This window comes from Bipolaris victoriae (assembly GCF_000527765.1).
Source record: "Bipolaris victoriae FI3 unplaced genomic scaffold scaffold_27, whole genome shotgun sequence".
Taxonomy (NCBI): Eukaryota; Fungi; Ascomycota; class Dothideomycetes; order Pleosporales; family Pleosporaceae; genus Bipolaris; species Bipolaris victoriae.
The window spans coordinates 97,814-115,852 of record NW_014575365.1 but is presented as its reverse complement, the minus strand read 5'-3'; the positions used below and the strand labels follow the sequence as shown (position 1 = coordinate 115,852).

General features: G+C 54.2%; 6 protein-coding genes across 6 annotated transcripts in view; 1 reads left to right on the top strand and 5 right to left on the bottom strand.

Annotated features, from left to right (window-relative positions):
- Nucleotides 1-2,520, bottom strand: part of COCVIDRAFT_94889 (hypothetical protein) — a gene marked incomplete at both ends in the record, with an annotated part of 3,055 nt that extends 535 nt beyond the window's left edge. The window contains 2 exons of the mRNA XM_014702835.1: nucleotides 26-1,491; nucleotides 1,545-2,520. Of these exons, the coding sequence (XP_014558321.1) occupies nucleotides 26-1,491; nucleotides 1,545-2,520 (2,442 nt within the window). The remainder of the gene's footprint in view (nucleotides 1-25; nucleotides 1,492-1,544) is intronic.
- Nucleotides 2,521-4,191: 1,671 nt separating this feature from the next.
- On the top strand, nucleotides 4,192-6,397 carry COCVIDRAFT_36305 (hypothetical protein; the record flags this gene model as incomplete). The annotated part of the gene is made up of 5 exons (XM_014702834.1): nucleotides 4,192-4,312; nucleotides 4,378-4,891; nucleotides 4,983-5,197; nucleotides 5,275-5,553; nucleotides 5,625-6,397. 5 exons carry the CDS (start codon nucleotides 4,192-4,194, stop codon nucleotides 6,395-6,397), a joined length of 1,902 nt encoding a protein of 633 aa, XP_014558320.1.
- A 394-nt stretch (nucleotides 6,398-6,791) lies between these two features.
- On the bottom strand, nucleotides 6,792-7,519 carry COCVIDRAFT_25185 (hypothetical protein; the record flags this gene model as incomplete). Its single annotated transcript, XM_014702791.1, has 3 exons — nucleotides 6,792-6,930; nucleotides 7,001-7,227; nucleotides 7,280-7,519. 3 exons carry the CDS (start codon nucleotides 7,517-7,519, stop codon nucleotides 6,792-6,794), a joined length of 606 nt encoding a protein of 201 aa, XP_014558277.1.
- A 1,565-nt stretch (nucleotides 7,520-9,084) lies between these two features.
- Nucleotides 9,085-9,681, bottom strand: COCVIDRAFT_14558 (hypothetical protein; the record flags this gene model as incomplete). Its single annotated transcript, XM_014702775.1, has 1 exon — nucleotides 9,085-9,681. The coding sequence occupies one exon, from the start codon at nucleotides 9,679-9,681 to the stop codon at nucleotides 9,085-9,087; it is 597 nt and encodes a 198-aa protein (XP_014558261.1).
- Nucleotides 9,682-11,433: 1,752 nt separating this feature from the next.
- Nucleotides 11,434-12,888, bottom strand: COCVIDRAFT_36303 (hypothetical protein; the record flags this gene model as incomplete). Its single annotated transcript, XM_014702833.1, has 8 exons — nucleotides 11,434-11,467; nucleotides 11,542-11,967; nucleotides 12,030-12,173; nucleotides 12,234-12,271; nucleotides 12,329-12,347; nucleotides 12,410-12,564; nucleotides 12,652-12,745; nucleotides 12,875-12,888. 8 exons carry the CDS (start codon nucleotides 12,886-12,888, stop codon nucleotides 11,434-11,436), a joined length of 924 nt encoding a protein of 307 aa, XP_014558319.1.
- A 2,904-nt stretch (nucleotides 12,889-15,792) lies between these two features.
- Nucleotides 15,793-16,720, bottom strand: COCVIDRAFT_14556 (hypothetical protein; the record flags this gene model as incomplete). Its single annotated transcript, XM_014702774.1, has 2 exons — nucleotides 15,793-16,015; nucleotides 16,185-16,720. The coding sequence occupies 2 exons, from the start codon at nucleotides 16,718-16,720 to the stop codon at nucleotides 15,793-15,795; spliced, it is 759 nt and encodes a 252-aa protein (XP_014558260.1).
- Nucleotides 16,721-18,039: the final 1,319 nt, after the last annotated feature.

Below are 18,039 nucleotides of genomic sequence, written 5' to 3'. Positions count from 1 at the left end.
TGGCCTCGTATGCCATTGCGAGTACGTGCTGCGACGCTAATAGACTGGGATGGTCTTCTGCGAGCAATTCTACTCGTATTCTGATAACGTGTTCTAATAGCTTTACTGCCTTCTTAGCCTGTCCGTTGGCCTCGTATGCTATAGCGAGCGAATGCTGTGAACGTAGCCGCTTCGGATTGCGCTTGTCGAGTGTCTTCCTCTGTTCACACGACTTCTTAAGCCATCTCACTGCTTCTTGGATCCTCCCGTCAGCCCGCAGACATTGTCCTACTAAGAGACACAGTTCTGACCTCTCTTTTACCACATAGCCTTGCTTGTCTTTGAGCAGCCGCAGCGCATGTGGCAAATACGCCCTTAATTTTTTCCAGTTCTCATAGTCGTTCGAGGGAAAAATGCGGGCTAAATGTCTGATACCCTTCTCCACCACTTTTCTCGTGTCGCCGTACTGCCTAACCCAGATCCGAGTTGCTAGATGTACCAGTCGATGGATGTCATACTCGTCTTCGTTCTCTCGTCTTGTTAGAAAAGAGTATGCACAGAGCGTGCCAATAGCGTCTGTCATCCGCACTCTGGACCGCACTCTAGGCAGAATAGACCGCGGTATCGCTTTCCACTCAATGCACGACATGAAAGACAGAAGTTTCACAGCTGCCTTATCGCGTGCGCGGATCTGACTGAATGACACCACCCATGTTGTAGCTACTGCGTTTTCCGTGCCTTTGTACTGGGTGTCATTACAAAACTCTCTGCTCATAAGCTTAACAAGGTCTAGCTCCGTATTGTGTAGTAGCCGCAAGTACTCTTGGATAGACATCCTGTTCCTGTTTAGGTAAGCAGCTGCCTGTGCAATCGCCAAAGGCAGGCACACTAGCTCATCCAACAAGTCTGCTGTGGCGGCACTGTCGCTAAGGAGCTCCTTGTTGATCAGCGATTTAGTCAAAAAGGTCGTTGCATCTTGTCGGTCCATGGCGCCAAGCTCTAGCACATGGCTGCCTGTCAGCTTCCCTACTACGTCTAGCGTTCGTGTGGTGAACAATATCACACCCTCTTCGTTCTGTGGCAAGTAGTCGACAACGCCCTTCGAGTGAGCACCACCGAAAACAATATCTGCATCGTCAGCGTTATCAACGATCAACAGCCACTTCCCTGCCCGCACCGTGCCCAGATGCCGCTTAAACTGCTCTTTCACATCGTCCTCGCCATCGGCTGCCTTGGGTACGCCGAGCAGTCGTACTACTTCAGCGCACGCCTGCTCAAACGTCTCCATGCTCAGCGCAGGCATCCAGAAAATGGACATCTCGGACCAGCGCTCTTTCACCATGTACGCGAACTGGAGCGCCACTTGTGTCTTACCCATCCCGCCGAGCCCAACAATCGACATCTGGTAGCACGCCTTGTCGACCATGAGTTTCTGCATCAATTCATTGAGCTCAGTCTTTCGCCCAACGAAGGACTTGTTGAGGAGGAATGGAATGGAGTAGATTGCTTTCTCTATCGCACTATTAGCCATGCTGCAATATAGGAAACAGGATGGCTACACTAACTCCGTGCGCTCTGAATTGCCTCCTCCGCTGTCCGAGTCTTCGCTACGGCAGCTGGCGGGATCACGGACAACACATACTTTGCATACGCCGCCGCAATTCCCGCAGCATACGGCTGCCACCTCTTATTCTTATGCGAGTCTGCATAATCGCAGATGCCACGAACGACGAGGCAGGGGAAGCTGTTCATTAGGCCCGCCGCCTCCATCTCGAAGCATAGCACCCCACCAAGCTCCGCGCTGACCCTGTCTCGCTCTGCCGCGTTCTTCATTACCTGGTTCCCCGACGCGATCGTCCCGTAGTGAGACATGACCTCCTCGTCGCGTGGCTTCCGAGTTTTATGGTGATCTTTCTTGCATCCTTCGCATGTCTGCCCACCCTCATGGTCGTATCTTGCGTCGAATAAAACGTCGGGCCCCGCCTGGCTTCGCTGGAACCTAGGGATGCGCTCCAGCTTGCTCATGTGCTCTAACATCCTGCTCTCACCTAGGAATTCATTTGCTCGCACCTTCGCAACCGCGCTGAGCAGTACCTGCGGTGGCGTGTTAAGCAATCCCGTCCGCTCGAACCCGCTCGCTGTCGCCTTGCCAGCATCGTACTGCACCACCCCGCCGAACGTCTTGTCAGGCTGGCTGACCACCACGTCCCCGAGCCGGATGTCTGCCGCCGGGCTGGGTACTCCTCCACCGATGCCGACCATCAGTCCGAATCGGATTCCCTTGAATGTAGCCTTCATTTGCGTCGCCACGACCGCCGCAGGGTTATTGCCAATGCGTCCTGCTGGTAGGCATACAATCACGACATTATGCCCAGCAATCGATCCTAGGTAGTATAGATTCTCATCGATGTCGTCGCTCTCGCGCTCATGGTCTTGGTGCTCTTCGTCCAGCATTTTCCGCGCCGCCGCCAGCTCGATCGGGAGCGCGCACACCCATCCTACAGTATATTCCTCGCGAGACAACCGAGGAAGCTGGGCCATTCAGAGTGATTATAGCAAGAAAAGGTGAGAGGAATCAGACGGTGAAGTATGAAGGGAGAGCGATGGTTGAGAAGGCCTGACACTGCCGTGCAGGCAGACGTTACCTGCTGCTCAGCCTCATGGTGACTCTATCAGGCTGAACGGGCTGAGGTGCAGTCGTTCAGCGCCATGGCTGCAAGCGCTGGGAATGGGGCGGGATCGACCCGGCCTGCAATTGGCCGCTCTGTTAGGTATACATTGGGGGCTGGAACTGCCACCCTACCCTGAGTCACATGCATCGCCTCTACAAAGCGCCTTTCCGAGCGCCTTACACTTGTAATAACCAAATGCAGAAACTGAAAGCCAACACTAATTAGTCATCATTATACACGGCTCCTTTGTCACTATTCTATTCACTTGCAATGTCTGAGACGCGAACACAGAAGAGATTTTACAGTTTACCTCCATCTTCGAACTACACTTATGCATCCTCCCCGCAAAGTCCACCTAGCAGTAATTGCCAAGTGACTTACCGCGGAGACACCCTGATCTAGAGCCTTTGAATCTCACCTTTCTCAGTACATACCAAACGTTGACTTTGCCAACTACTCACCATATTCTCCATTATCACACAACGAGGCTTTGAAAAATTGCAGGTCGCTCGAAATATATGGGCGCTCTAGTAGAATATCGCAATGTATTGCATGCTCACCAAACCGTACGGACATATGAACTCAATCAACAAGCTCTCCCAAAATGTCAATGGAATGTTTACCTCTCACGTTCACGCTACAACCCCCCTTTCCCTTAACCTGAGGATAGAGATGAAAACCAACTACTCCGACTCATCTGGCCAGATGAATAGCGAAGATGATGATTTTGAACCCTCATGTTAGCCGTGCAAAAAATGACAAAGGTGACATGAGAGTTGAAGCCAAGTTGGAAGACGAATATGGAAACCAAAGCTGACGGAAACGAACAGGAAGATACGCTAGTAGATGTCCAAGCGTTGGCCATCGTAGCTGCGGAAGCATATCAGAAGAACACTTACCTAAGACCCCCGGGTATTACCCCGGGCCCCGGACTTTCAGATGGTACGAACCGAAGGGTCTACGCTAGTGATGTTATCGATTCATGTCAGCCTTCGATGAACAAGAGCATGAGTCATGTTTACATCTTACGATCTTACTTTCTCCAACTCCATGTGCAGTTTGCTTTCCTCTTGCGCTCCCACTGTTATAATGTTACTTTATGAGTAGATTTGATCTGAAGAAGCAACCCATTTTCATGGCATTCCCCACCTGTCATACAAATCTCATAACTCTAAAGCAAAAGTACAGAAGCAGCAGCCTCGTCATTCGAAGGTCGTGCAATATTCCCCGTCTTCCCCGCAACCCCGCTGCCGCAGTCGGGAAATCATCTTCCATCGTGAATTATTATCCGCAATGCACTCCAGGATACGATGATGAGACGTCAAAAACTCTACGAGCAGAAGGCCGTCATTGGCCAGTCTCAAATGTAATTGCTAGTAAAATGGGCATGGGTTGCCTTGTGTATACGAAAGGACTCGGTATATAAACATCGAAAGCCTTCCATCCTCATTCAACAGACTCTTCCCACCAATCTGTCTCACACATGACTGAGCAAGTCTATTCTGAAGAAAATACGGCCCCAAACCCAAAGCGCCTCAAAATGTCTCCCTCCACCACCCGCAAACGCGCCATACGCATCGCAGGCTGCTCCGGCGGCTTCACCGACCGCTCAACCGCCATAACACGTATGGCCAGTGACCCTGACGTCGACGTAGTAATGGGTATAATAACCCGCTTAAAAAAAGTCAATCTTCCAGCAAACTATAAACTAACGCGCTATACATAGGCGACTGGCTCTCCGAGATGACAATGACCCTGCACGGCAGCGGCAAAGTAAAAAACCAAAAATCATCCAAAACCAGCACGACAAATGGAACCCAGAGTCTTGAAGACCGCATGAAAACAGCAATGTATGCAGATACCTTTCTCCAATGCTTCGAGCCCGCCATCCCCCATCTCGTCTGCAACAAAACCAAACTCGCCGTCAACGCGGGCGCGTCCGATACCCAGCTGCTCGCCGAAGTCGTCGTCGACATGCTTGCGAAACACGATGCGAGCCATTTGAAAGTCGCGTGGGTAGAAGGCGATGATGTGACGGAGCAGGTGCAGAATCTGATTAAAGACGGCGAGCAGTTTGAGAGTTTGATGCATGGGAAGAAGTTGGAGGAGTGGGGTATGGAACCTGTTTGTGCACAGGCGTATCTTGGGGGATTGTGTATTGCGGAGGCGTTGAGGGGGGGCGCGGATATTGTTATTGCGGGACGGGTGGCGGATGCTGCGCCGGTTGTTGGGGCTGCTGCGTAAGTTTTTCTTGTGCTCTCTTTTTTTTCCTTTGGCTTGGTTTTATGTGTGGAGGAAAGGGGGGGGGCGATGGGCTGACAGATTTAATAGGTGGTGGCACGACTGGCGAAACGATCAATTCGATGAACTCGCCGGAGCACTAGTTGCAGGGCATTTAATCGAGTGCTCGAGCTACGTTTGCGGAGGATACTACTCCATGTTCAAAGATCTCATCAAAACCGGGAAACATGTCAATATGGGTTTCCCAATCGCGGAGGTCGACTACGACGGCACCTTCAACATTGCAAAGGAAAAAGACAGCGGCGGTAAACCCTCACCCTTAATTTTTTTTTTCCCTTTTCCCATAAACATATCTCAGTTAACTAACAAAAGGAAAAAAAAGGCTGCGTAACAATCGGAACATGCACCTCGCAACTCCTCTACGAAATCCAAGGCCCCCTCTATTACAACTGCGACGTCACCGCCGACCTAACCCACATCCGCATGCACCAAGTCTCCGAAGACGTCGTCCGCGTCACAGGCGTGAAAGGCCTCCCTCCGCCTCCCACTACGAAAATCGGCATTACGGCCCCCGCAGGCTGGCAGTGCGAATGGCACATGTACATGGCCGGGTTGGATATAGCCGAGAAATGTAAAGTGACTGAGGATCAAATCCGATATGGTATTCCCATCCCCCTTCCACTACCTACTAGATATATGTATTCTGACAGATGACGAAACCAAAAAAAACAGCAATGGGAAAAAACACATCCCGCTTCACAACCCTCCGTTTCCACGCCATCGGGTCCTCGCTGCCGAACCCGCGCTCCCTCGACGCCAGCACAATCGACTTGCGCATCTTCGCCCAAACCCGGGACGCGGATCTCGTGCGCCCAGACGTGCCCCAAGCATTTAACCGATGGTGTCTCGAAGTCTTCCTGCAATGCGCGCCCGGCCTCTCTCTCACAAACGACCTGCGGCAGGTGGTCCCGAAGCCGTATTATGAATATTGGGTCGCGTTGCTGCCGCAGACGCATTTGGCGTTGCGCGTTCATAGTTTGTATGACGAAAAAGAAGTCAAGGTGCTCGAGGCACCAAAGGTCACCAGGCAGTATCCTAAACACCAGGATTCGTACGAAACTTCCTCTCCAGTGCATCTTTCTGCCTTCGGTCCGACGGCCGAAGCGCCGCTAGGCGCTATAGTTGCCGGTCGTTCGGGAGATAAGGCTGCAGATTGCAATTGTGGGTTCTTTGTAAGGAACGAGGATGAGTGGGATTGGTTGCGCTCGTTTATGACGGTTGAGCGGGTGAAGGCGCTGTTGGGACCCGAAGAGTACAAGGGGGGTAGGATTGATCGGTTTGAGATTGAGGGGATTTGGGCGGTGCATTTTTTGTTGCATGAGCAGTTGGATCGGGGGTATAATGCTAGTTCTGAGATTGATACGTTGGGGAAGAATACTATGGAGTATTTGCGGGCCAAGACGGTGGAGATTCCGGTGAAGTTTTTGGAGAGGGGGTGGATTTGATGAGGGGAGTTTACTGGAAAAAGGTAAGAATGGGGACATTGGTGTGATTGTTGGAGGTATCAATTGTAGCTTTACAGATAATCATGACTATTTTCAACTCAACACCCAGCACCACCGAAGAATATATAATGGAAGAGGAAGAAATGGGAGAATTGAAATCTTATCAATATAATCTAGGAGAATGAGCTAACACTCATCGATTCATTAGTGACAAGAAAGGTCCAGCCTCTCAATCCATGATAGAACAATGTGAAAAGAAGAAAGAACCAGAAAACCACCCCAAAACCCTACCATGTCCATCGACACGTGCCATCCCATTGTTCAAACTACATCTCCGCATCATACCCAGGTCCTCCCTTAATCACCTTCCCTTTAACCCACACTGATGGCACCCTCAAACAGCCGTATTCGACGTCCCCGGCGTAACCACTGCATTCCCCACACCCTTGTCACCCCCATCAACAACCTCGACATCCCCCTTGTTTCCCCTCCACCTCCTAATCTCCACCATCATAGTTGCAAAACTCAAAAAGCTACCCTTACATCAGCCTTATACTCACTCACCCACAGCAACAGCACATTCAAACACGGGGATGCACTCACAAAGCAATCGCCTCAAACGCCATATGCGCCCTCTTGATCGGACAACTGACCCATTCCTCTTCCTCAGTCTGGATACACGGCTCGTGAGCGTATTCGACAGAAGAAAGTATGAAGGCTGTGAGCCACAAGCTTGACAGGATGAACATGGGGATGGTGAGATCGGGCGTCGAGGATTTGTGGAAGAGGTGGCAGAGGGCGAAGATGCAGACGACGATGTCGACGGAGGCCTGGTGGAAAGGTTAGCTTGCGAGGTAGAGGCTGAGGATGAAGATAACCTACCAGCATAGACAAAAACATCTCAAGTCCCGTATGCGTATATACATAGATGAGATATATGACAATACCCAGTACAACGATGCTGGATACGAGATGCAGACCATGCGTTAGCAGCTCTGCGATGAAGCGCTTAGAGCTCGCTTCTTCAACCTCTGCGGTAACTGGGCCTGCAGTGACTTGGTCCGCAGTGACTAGGACTGCGGAAGGCGTAGCTTGAGCTTGTTGTACTGACGGGATGACCATGATGGCGATGCTTTTGATAGCTTTTCAACGGTGATGAAACAAGAATATTGGTGTTTGGGGGGTTAAGAGGTTGCGGTGGTGTGGTGTGATGATGATGATGATGCAGATGCAGATGCTGGGGATTTGGAGAGATGGGAGAGAGAGAGAGAGAGAGAGAGAGTTGGGCTGGGTAGAAGTAGTGGGATTGGTGTAGAGATGCTCTTGCCTGGAAGCATGAATGCGTGAGGTAGGTGGCAGCAAAGGGAAGCTGCTGCTTCTTTGCTGTTGGGAAAAGTAGTTGCGAAGGTGGCATCTCACGACATTATTCACATGGGTAACACGGCTTCTGGAAACAGCATGGGAATGAATACGAGCAGTCATAATTGTACGATGTAGCTTCCATACACATACACAAGGCCAGTGTCTATTCAATTGCAGTACGGGTGGTGAAGTAGAGTAAAAGGTACCTTCCCTTGTTTTCCTAGCTTGGCAACTGAGAACATGCTTCACCTGCCACAGGCAAATACATTCTCTGGAGTAAACCAAATTTGTGACTTGATCATTATGCCCTAGTGTCGACAAGCAGTCTACAGCCACACTAGTGAATTTACTCACACTTTGCCGAGAAAACTAAATCCAACTAGTATACTAATCAACAAATCAACATGACCCACAACTCATGACTACGAGAGCGAACATGTCAGAGACTAGCGGGTGGCAAGAGGGAATTACATGCCGAAATAATTCGGCAACACACGCTAGAAGAATAGACTAGAAGATGCACAACACTAGGTCCCGTAGAACACGAACTATCTGGGACCGGCTCACAAGCATTACTAAAAAGCGAGACACGCGATTGCCATGGATGAAACCCCGGGATCTACCGGAGACTTAAAGGGTGGACACCTACTATTTCCGGGGCTAGAAATAGTCCGTCTTGGACACAAGGGGAAAAAGAAAAGAGAGAGGGTAATATATACACGTACCTCAGTGGCATGAGATTAGGGCCGAGCATGGAGTGGTCGCCAAAGCGGACCTTTGCCAGACATGTTGAACCTGTCCATGGGACTCCCTAGTTCAAGAACGGGTTAGGTGATGATTATGGAAGAAGGGGTCCGAAGGCCTGTTCCATGACTAGTTTTGGACAAATGCCCCAGCTTCCAAGCCCGGATAGCACCATTGCCATGGCCTTGTTAGTAGCGCCGGTCGTTTGGAGGCGAAAGCGGGTCCTGACTAAGTGATGGTAAGTTCTTTGTCATGTATGACAGAATGGCAGAAACGAGTAGTGTAGCGGGGTATTTGGTATCAGGTAAGTTGAGAAGATGTAGAGTTGCTGGGTTTGAAAGCATGGTTCCTGCAATCCCACAGCTGCAGAGGGCAGCCGGAGAGAGGAACTCTTCTGGCCCCAGCTTTGTCATCATTTAGGCGCGGGGGAGGGCAGGAGGAGGAGGAGGAGGAGGAGGAGGAGGAGGAGCAGCAAACTTACCAGGCGGCTACAAGACGAGTTTGTACGGTTGCGCGGTAGGAGCGGCCGGAAGTCTAATTGCTGCGACAAGCGGTGGGCGTTGATACGTCGTCGCAGTAGTCTAGCTACTTGGGATGGGGAGAGTAAGTATTTGGAAGGAGGCGATGATGCGCTGCGCGTGGACAAAGTTTATCCGACAGGGTGGTAAGGCAAGAGCGGCTGGACAGGCAGGGCAGTGGCACCGTGGGGTGGGCTTGTCGACGGCCGAACCTCTGGGCTGGTACGGGAGAGGTGAAGGGGTGGAGTCGAGGCCATGGCGAGTGGCAGCAAGCAGACATGGGCATTTTGTGTGTGCTGGCAAGTCACACCGGTGGTGTAGAAGGGTGGGAGCATGGAGTTGTTGTGATTCGAGGTGTTTAGGGGCACGGTTGTGGGCAAAAGCAACGAGAGTCGGAGGCGGAGGCGGAGGCGGAGGCGGAGGCCCAGCATGGGCAGAGTGGCGGTCAGAAGGTGTGGGCATGCCGTCTCCGTGGGGATGGTCTGCCGATGTCTCCCGGCCCAGTCGCCAACGCGTCGCCCACACAGAATACAAGGGCTCGACGATCGCTGGCTCGGTGTTGACTCTACAGGCCGGGCGGACGTCCGAAGAAGGCCCGGCTAATCGCTGGCGGGCTGCTGGCGGGGCAATCCACGCCCATGCCATGCGTGACCTCTCCATGTCACCCGTACTCTGCTAGCAGCAACTATGGCGGGCATGACGCATCATTGCAGCCCAGAGCGAATGCCACCGTCTGCCAACGCCGTTGCAACCAGAGACGGCGACGAGGGCTGTGTATGTGCGTGTGCGTGCGAGTGTGCGTATCCGTGTCTGTGTCTGCGTGTGCAGTTGCCAACCCAAAGAGGCGCGCGCGAAACACGCCGCGCATTCCTGCACGACCTTGTTTCTTTTTTAAACAGTCATCGTGTCTGTGTCTGCGTCTGTGTCTGTTCCTTCGTTCGCGCGGGAGGGGAGGCGCGGGCGACGGGAGAAGCCTCGTCCGACCCACAGCGCCGGATCGCCAAAACAACTTCACCACCCTCTGCCCTATACTACGCCCACCTAGTACATAACATATACTCTACAAACTTACTACTCTACAATACACCCACCCACAGCCCTTGGCCTCGATAAACTTGCTCCCCTTGGCATGCCTGTCCGTGCAAGAGTCAGTTCCCGTCTCGGAGATCTTGCTTGCATGTCAGTTCCATCGTGCAGCACTGCCTAGCAGACACCTGTTTGCCGTCATGCAGCTCGCTTGCACTCTCCATGCCATGGCATCGGTCCGCCATCCTGGCCTCTGCCCACCACGGCACCGCTGCCACACTTGAAACCCTACGCGCCCAACTTACCTGAGCCCTCATGCCATGGCTGCCTTTTGGCTCCTGAAACATCCATCCACTCGGTAACGACGCGTGGCAGGCACATGCACACCACGCCTAGGTCCACCTCCGCGCTACCCTGGGTCCCAAATCCCCTCTGCCCCCCCATGCACACGCCAGCCTAGACACTGTCAAAATCACCCTAGAACAAACTTGACTCCGCTACACGGCCAGCTATTATCAATATATCCTTATATATCTGTCTTGTATGCTGCTTGATTCGTGTCCAAGGTCGGAAACATCCGTCATCCCCGTCGCCCGCTAACAAAAAAACATGACTATGCTCGTCAACGAGCTGAAGAACCATAAAAAAAAAGGGCCCCAAACGTTGAAACCGGCGTCGGCCCAACATCCGCCTATACCGTCATGCCGAGCCACTTTGCCGCCAGGCATGCCAAACACACCCACGCTAGAAACCTTTCAGACTGCCGGCCCAAGCTCGACAAATACACTACTACGACATGAATTTTGGGTCATAAGCAAACCGAGGTATCATATTCTTAAACATGCCGTAACGCCAGACTCGGGTAGTCGCCGCAAACAAGGAAATGTAAAACAAAGAAGATACAGAGGAAAAAGGTGAACAAACTCCAGTTTTTCCCATGCGCATCATGCATCGTGGGGCGGTAGATAGCAGAAAGGCGTCATGCAGCCAAACTGCACAGTTCGTAACAAATGTGGCATGGTAAACTATGAGGGCGGAAAACTGCCCCCATGTTTACCGGCTCGCTCAAACGGCTTCATCGGCCCGGCCTTGAGCTTCCCTCGGCCAAAGGGAAGCGAAGAATGTTTTGCCGAATACACAACATCCAGAAAGCGCCAAAAGAAGAAAACAATAACGTCTAGGCGTAACGGGGCGTGGGTGCGTCGAGGCGCTGCATAGAACTTCCGGGGCTTTGGTTCCAGACTAGTCGATACTGCCTGGCGCGGGTTGTGTCGTGTCGCCGAAATGTGCAATTGTAGGCACACGCACACACACACACACACACACACACACCGCTGGCCACACTATCCCCCGCCAAACGCACCGCTGCAAGCGTCGTGCCAGCTTCTATTGCTGAGGACGACGGGCAGTCCAAATGTGGCTGCAGAGCAAGCTATTAGCATCGGCCCAGTAACATCAAACAATTGGTACGACGGGAGCGGGCGTGCTACTTACATGTTGTTGTACGCATGGATTTTCCGGTTGCAGAGCTCCCTGCGCACGCCCTCGACGATTGGCCGTACGTGGGCATTGAGGTCCCAATGGTAGACTCTGGTCAGAGGTGCAAAGGTTAGCGCCTCCAGGCCCTCGGTCAAGCCCAGGTTGTACCACCTGCCAATATCCTTCTGGTGCGGGTCATTGGGCCATGTGTTGTAGGGCACGCGAATCACAGTCTCCTGGATATCAATGAAGCCGGCGGCCTGCAGGAGCTGCCGAGTGCGATGTTCGTATGCGATGGGACGGAAAGCTCGTTGCGTGGCATCGGCCAGCCAACCATACCACTTGAGGAGCATGCTGTCGGGAGGAAGCGTGTAATCGTCGCAGCGGGGCTCCATGTCGATTTCAATGTGCTCTATCCAGCCCGTGCCTGGTTTGAGGTGACTGGGCCGCTCGTCAGCATATGCGGAAAACGAAGGCGCAAGCAATGCGACAATGGTGCATACGTGTATATTTTTTGGTACAGCTCTGGCCAACTCTCGACGCTGCCGCAAGCCATTCGTAGATGGATCAGATCCCACGAATCCTCGCCCAGCGTCCAGGGGCTCTCGTAATCGCGTGGTACACGGAACCGCAGATTCGGGGGGATTCTAGGCGGATTCGTCAGTGTCGGGTTCAGAAGCAGGCAGCTTGTTTGTGGTGGGACATACTTCTCGGGCTGGATGTTGACCAGATCTAATCCTAGGACCTGCAGCAGTCATGTCAGCTGTCTGGCAGCAATGCGTCGGATCTAGATTGGGCGCACCTCGGCGTTTAGGTACTTGCTGTTACCGTCGTGGTTAGCCTTGCGGGACGCAAATTGCAGGCTGCAGAACCCAGAACTTACTCGGCCATGTCAATTGCCCAGATGCCCGTCCCACAACCTACGTCGAGGATGCGGGGTTGCAGATGTGGCTCTGAGGGCACGGGAGCCTGATGCAGCTGGCCTCTCCGTGCTACGGCGAAAAACTGGTGGTAGATGTCCATGCGATCCTTTTCTGGCTGTGGTGTCGCGTCAGCGTCAAGCAAGCGGGTAAGGTGGGCGGCGGTGGTGGTGATGGTGGTGGGGTTTGTTTGGCGGGTGCCTACCTCGTCGCATGGATACATGTAGAGCCCTCTCCGGAAGCCATGATACCAGCGGCCATTTTCCATGTAGTTGCTGTTCTGAGCGGGCACGGGCAATCTGTGGTGGGGGGGAAAGCACGGGTTAGCCGTCTGGTAGGGTAGCTTGGCCCCCAGGCCAGTGCAGGGCGCATTGCCGCCGGGAAATTGGGGAGGGTTGCACGGAGCGGGGAGAAGGCGGTACACTCACCCATTCGATGTCATCGTGATCATTGGAGCGAACGGCGGTCGCTGAGCAGCCTCAGGGGCGAGGAGAGCTGGGGTTGGTGGGAGGACTGGCTAGAAGGGTGGTGGCTGCCGGTATATTGCTGCAGGAATTAGGGCGGTTTCTCGTTTGGTCGCCGTGTCCGCGCTGATCATGGGACAAGAGGCCACTTCTCGCTTCACGTGTCGCTGCCAACGGCGGGGTGGATGCTGCAGACGGGCAATCAGAGCAAAGATGAGGGGGAGCGCAATAAGTGGGAAGGTGGTGGAGTGGCAGGCGAGAAGGAGGGAGAGAGAGGAGGGCGGTGGATTCAGGCGGGCTAGCTGGGTCGTGGGCGTGGATGTCGTCAAGGCGGTCGTGGTGTGTGATGATGTCGTCAAGGTCGTGTCGACGAGCAGGTTGGGAGGGTCAGAGGCCGGGATCTCAGGCTCAATCTCTAGGGCGAGAGCGAGGTGCGATGGGCGCTGTATTTAAAAGCGAAACGGGCGCTGACGCTGGGGCTGGTCGACCACACGCAGGCGTGCCGGCATGAATGCAAGAGGCAGTCCGAGGGCGGGTCCACCCATCTGCATCTTTGCAGCTCTGGGACCCATCCGCGCCGTAGGCCATTAACAGGCCAGCTATTAATTAGGTGGCCTGTCCATGGCACTACGACAGCACGCAGCCCGCTACACGCTCGGAGCTGGACCCAACAGAGGATAGCCTTTTCCGGCTACCACAGCGGCGGGATCTCGCGCTCGGAAGTGGACCCGTGCACTGACACTGTGGCCTGTGGCCTGTGAGCCCTGTGAGCCCATCCCCGGCCGGGCGTGTATGTGTGTGTGTGTGTGTGTGTGTGTGTGTGTATGTGTGTGTGTATGTGTGTGTGTATGTGTATGTGTGTATGTGTGTGTGCGTGTGTGTATGTGTGTGTATGTGTATGTGTGTATGTGTGTATGTGTGTATGTGTGTGTGTGCGTGTGTGCGTGTGTGTGTATGCTGGATGGATGGAGAGTTGTTGACGAGAGCACTATACTTGCCTGCCACCGCTGCTCCACCACCACCACCAAAACTACTACTTACTGCTGCTACCACGCCTAGTCCTCTCTCCCACCTACTTACTTCCAAGTAGTGTTCTACAGTAGCGGTGTCGCTGTCGTCAGATGCAGTCAATGGGCGCGCATGACACAGGTCCGTCCCATCCCCTGCTGCACTCTCGCTCCCCCCCTCAAGCACCGTGAGGGAGCCACGCGACGCGTCTCGTCGTCCACCACCACCACGCTGCTGCTGCTGCTGCGACTACTACTACATTGCTCTGTTGCCCTGTTACCCGCCTCTCTCCGCCAGCCATGGGCCTCGACACACACACCACCACCGCCAACCGGTCTGTCTGCACAGGCGGCGGCCCTTCTCCCAAGTATGCTGCCTTGCACGCCCAATGCAGCGGTAAGACTGCTGCGCGGAATCCCGTACCATGCTCCACTCCAGCGAATGGGGCGCCGCAAGATTCGCCGTCCCTTCTTGCATTTACCATGCGTGTGCTGCACGCCAGCTCCACGTCCTGTTGCTTCTGCGTGCTTGTCGTCTGCCCCTTTGGGCCCTTCCGAGTAACCATGGCACCATCTGGCGCGAATCATACTGCTGGCCCCGACCGGTGTTGCCGTCTGGGGCGCACCCCTCACCCCTCCCCTCCCCTTATGCCCGCCCTGCACCCTCTGCTCCCGTATCCCCCATCACCACTCTGGTATACTACATACTCGGCACAAGTGACGCTTTTGCAACAAACCCCGACATGACTAGTAGCCCGGGTCATACGGCGCGGAAGGATAATCTCCGCGGTCCCCAGCTGCTTCTCAATCACCATGTTGCTTACGCGAGATGCCACTTTTGCCTGGTCTAGTCCTCTGTATCCTGAGGCGCGCTATACGCAACTCTATGCCCTCTCTCCTTCAGGCGCGTTTTCCGGTCGTCGTCGTCTATGCCCCGGCCGATAACTGTGCCACGCCCGCTAGCTCCCTCGACCCGGCCTCATTACGCACAAAAGTCCCTGGTCACCACTGCCTGCCCAAGGCACGCATTGCCATGCACGGCCACGACCGCTTCATGGATGCACTCTTCTGTTGCAGCGCCGCGCGCCGTTCCGCTGCCCGTGTCGTCATTCGGTACAGGAAGGGTTACACAAGGGGTGGGCTCTGCCGTTGGAGTCCCACCTTTTTGGTCAACAAGCAGCGTACAAGCTTTGCTCTGCGAGTACTACAACATCTCATGTTTGTTCGTGTCCATGTAGTACTAGTATGTATAATTCTACGGCTAGGCGGATAAGGCACCAAGATACACTCTTACTCTTACCAAGCTTATACACCCGGTGGGCCGTCGCGGGCGCGGTTAGCATGGGCGTCCTGGCCTGCTTGTGTAAGGAGAAATGACGAGACCTCGCTAGCGACCGATGTCATGGGCACAGGCGCAGATCTCTGCCGCACGGTAGAGTAAGCAGCATCGCCTTTGCACCCAAACAGCAACATATCGACGTTCCTTTGTCGATGCACGCGAGCTGAGCATTCTGCTTGGCTGAGAAATTTAGTACCAAAAGCCCCGTGTGTGGGATTGGCCAAGCTATGCTCATGCAATCGGCGACACGGGTCATAGTCGATGCGCCGATGGGTGGTGCTAGAGTCGACTGCGCTCCCAGAAGGGCGGTTCGCCTAGGATCATACATGTTACTGGCTCTTAGCTGCCGTCCCCCCTCAGCTGCGCCGCATGGAGAGATTTTCGACTGCGACGAACTGGATACTACGAGCAGCTAGACGGCGACCATGTGCCCAGTATCCAGTGCCATGGTCAAGCGCAGTTAAGGGTCAGCCAGTCTCTGCAGGGGGTGGTTTAGGGGGTAGCGGCCCACTCTCTCTCTCGACGTACATGTGCTGCTACGTCCAGCCGCCGTGGGAGCCAGCAGCAGTCGCAGTCGCAGCGTGGGTGCAGCATATTGTTAATTGTTTTTGTGCTTGTTGGTCAGCGGCGGCGATCCAGGTCCTACCGGGGGGCGGTAGCGAGGTGCGGCCGTCCCTGTCGATGGGACAAAAGGGAGCCGTTTCAGCTACCGACGTCCAGCAGCATTGTGCCAGACTGATGCAACGTTGCAAGGGACGGCTGCAAGATTGGAGAGGCAAGACTTCAGGCTGAGGTGGTGGAGGGCGACAAGAGTGCGGGGAGGGCGAGAGAGACTGACGAGTGCGAGCACGCAGGCACAGGCACGCAGGCACACAGACACACAGACACACACACACACACACACATACACACACACACACACACATACAGGCAGGGCAGTCCGCAAGCCGGGCAAGGCCAGATTGAAACACGGTCGTTGCTAGCCTGGTCGAACCGCTGTACCGGGTGCTCCACAAGGCTGGGAGGGCAAAGTGCGACTGGCGCGCCGCCGGCCGGCCCAAGTGCATGAACACCACCACTGCTGGCTCCAGAACTGCCCGTCCGCCCTTCTCGAAACAACAGACGGGCAGCAGTGGCTATGCCATCTGCCGTGCCAGCCAGCTGAACCCATGGTGCCTGTTTGACAGCCAACGCCGCCGCGGATGCCTGTCCCCATTGGCACCAGGCACGTGGGTCTCCGCTGCAAGGCGCTCTTTGCAGCCACAGCATTCGTCGACTGCACTCGAGAGTGCATGCGGGGCGCACACATCTGACACTCCTGAGACGGGAACGAGGGCATGATAGCCGAGGCCCTGTCCGCCTCCTGGGCCAGCTCCAGCTCCCAGTTTCAGCCTTTACAGTCGTGTTCCAGCTATATTGCCCGCCGTTAAGAGCGACGTGTGCGTTCGTCGCTGACCACGCCATGGCTCGGCTATCACCATCGACGAAACAAACACGCCCATGGAGAGAGCGTCTCTCCACCTCGCAAACACCTGCCCGAATGCGGTCCTTCTCTACGTCATGTCTAATTCTTGTCCACACACGGAACCATTCTCGGCCGCCGCCTACATGTCCACACGCTTACTGCGGCTTGCCCCTTCGACGTTGCGGTCCGCTTGTCCAAAGTTTTCGCTGCAGCAACATATGCATCCCCCACAAGGTCGAGTCTGAGTAAGCAGATGCTGGCTTCATCAATTGTCGACTTCACGCCGCACCCAGCCAAAAAAAACACCACTGGCGCGTCATATAATACCAGACGCCACACCAACCTTGCGCCCTACGGACACTCTCCGTTTTGAGACTGCAATTACCACGACGACTGCAAGCCAACACATGCATATGCTGCTCACGCTGCTGCATTACGGCACGGCTGTGTGGAGCATAACGCAGCCACCGAATTACACGTACATAGACATGCAGTCGCCATGAACCCAGTACATGGCATTGTCTGTCTTGCGATATACCACGAATGGCTAGGTTTAGGTCCTGGGAGTCATGTCCAGCATTTGACAGAGCCACCAAATCTCCGAACAGGTGTGGCCTCAGGATGTGCAGGGATTGTTGCAAAGCGATCCACCCCGTGCCACGGTTACTTGCAACCGTACCTTCGCGGCTATGGCCAAGCCTGCCACCACATAACAACTTGACAAAATCGGCTCTCTGCTACGGTACAAAAGTCGTTCGGCATGCGCTTGCACGACATGCGTGCTCCACTTGTGCAACTGCCCATGTACGCATGTGTGTACTGAGTAGTATATACTATGTATCCAAGTAGTAGTAGAACTGTGGGGGCACAAAGTACCAAACGCATTGACATGGACTTGGAGCTTTTCAGCTGTGTGCCCGTAAGGCAACCCACCAGCATCATTCTTCTGCCAAAGCAGATGAAAAAAACTACGCCATGTCACGCCTATCGCACAATCCACACAAGGCTAATGGGCTGATTTGTAAAGAGGATTATCTATCAAGCTCGGATTGGAGCAAGCAAACTCGCTACACACATACCAGATGAGTCGACTGCTATGACGTCCAGTCAAACTACTACGACGTCGTAAAGATGGATCCCCGCAGACGGCGAATCGGCACCTCTGACGGAGCGGCCATGTGTCATCAGGGGAACAAGCGCTTTTGGGTAGAGTTTATCTCGCGGCGCCGCCGATAGACCGTTCAATGACTAGAATCCGCACATTTGACCCCGCTGGAGGCTGCCTGTCGTCAGCCTTGTACTTACTTACATTCAGACG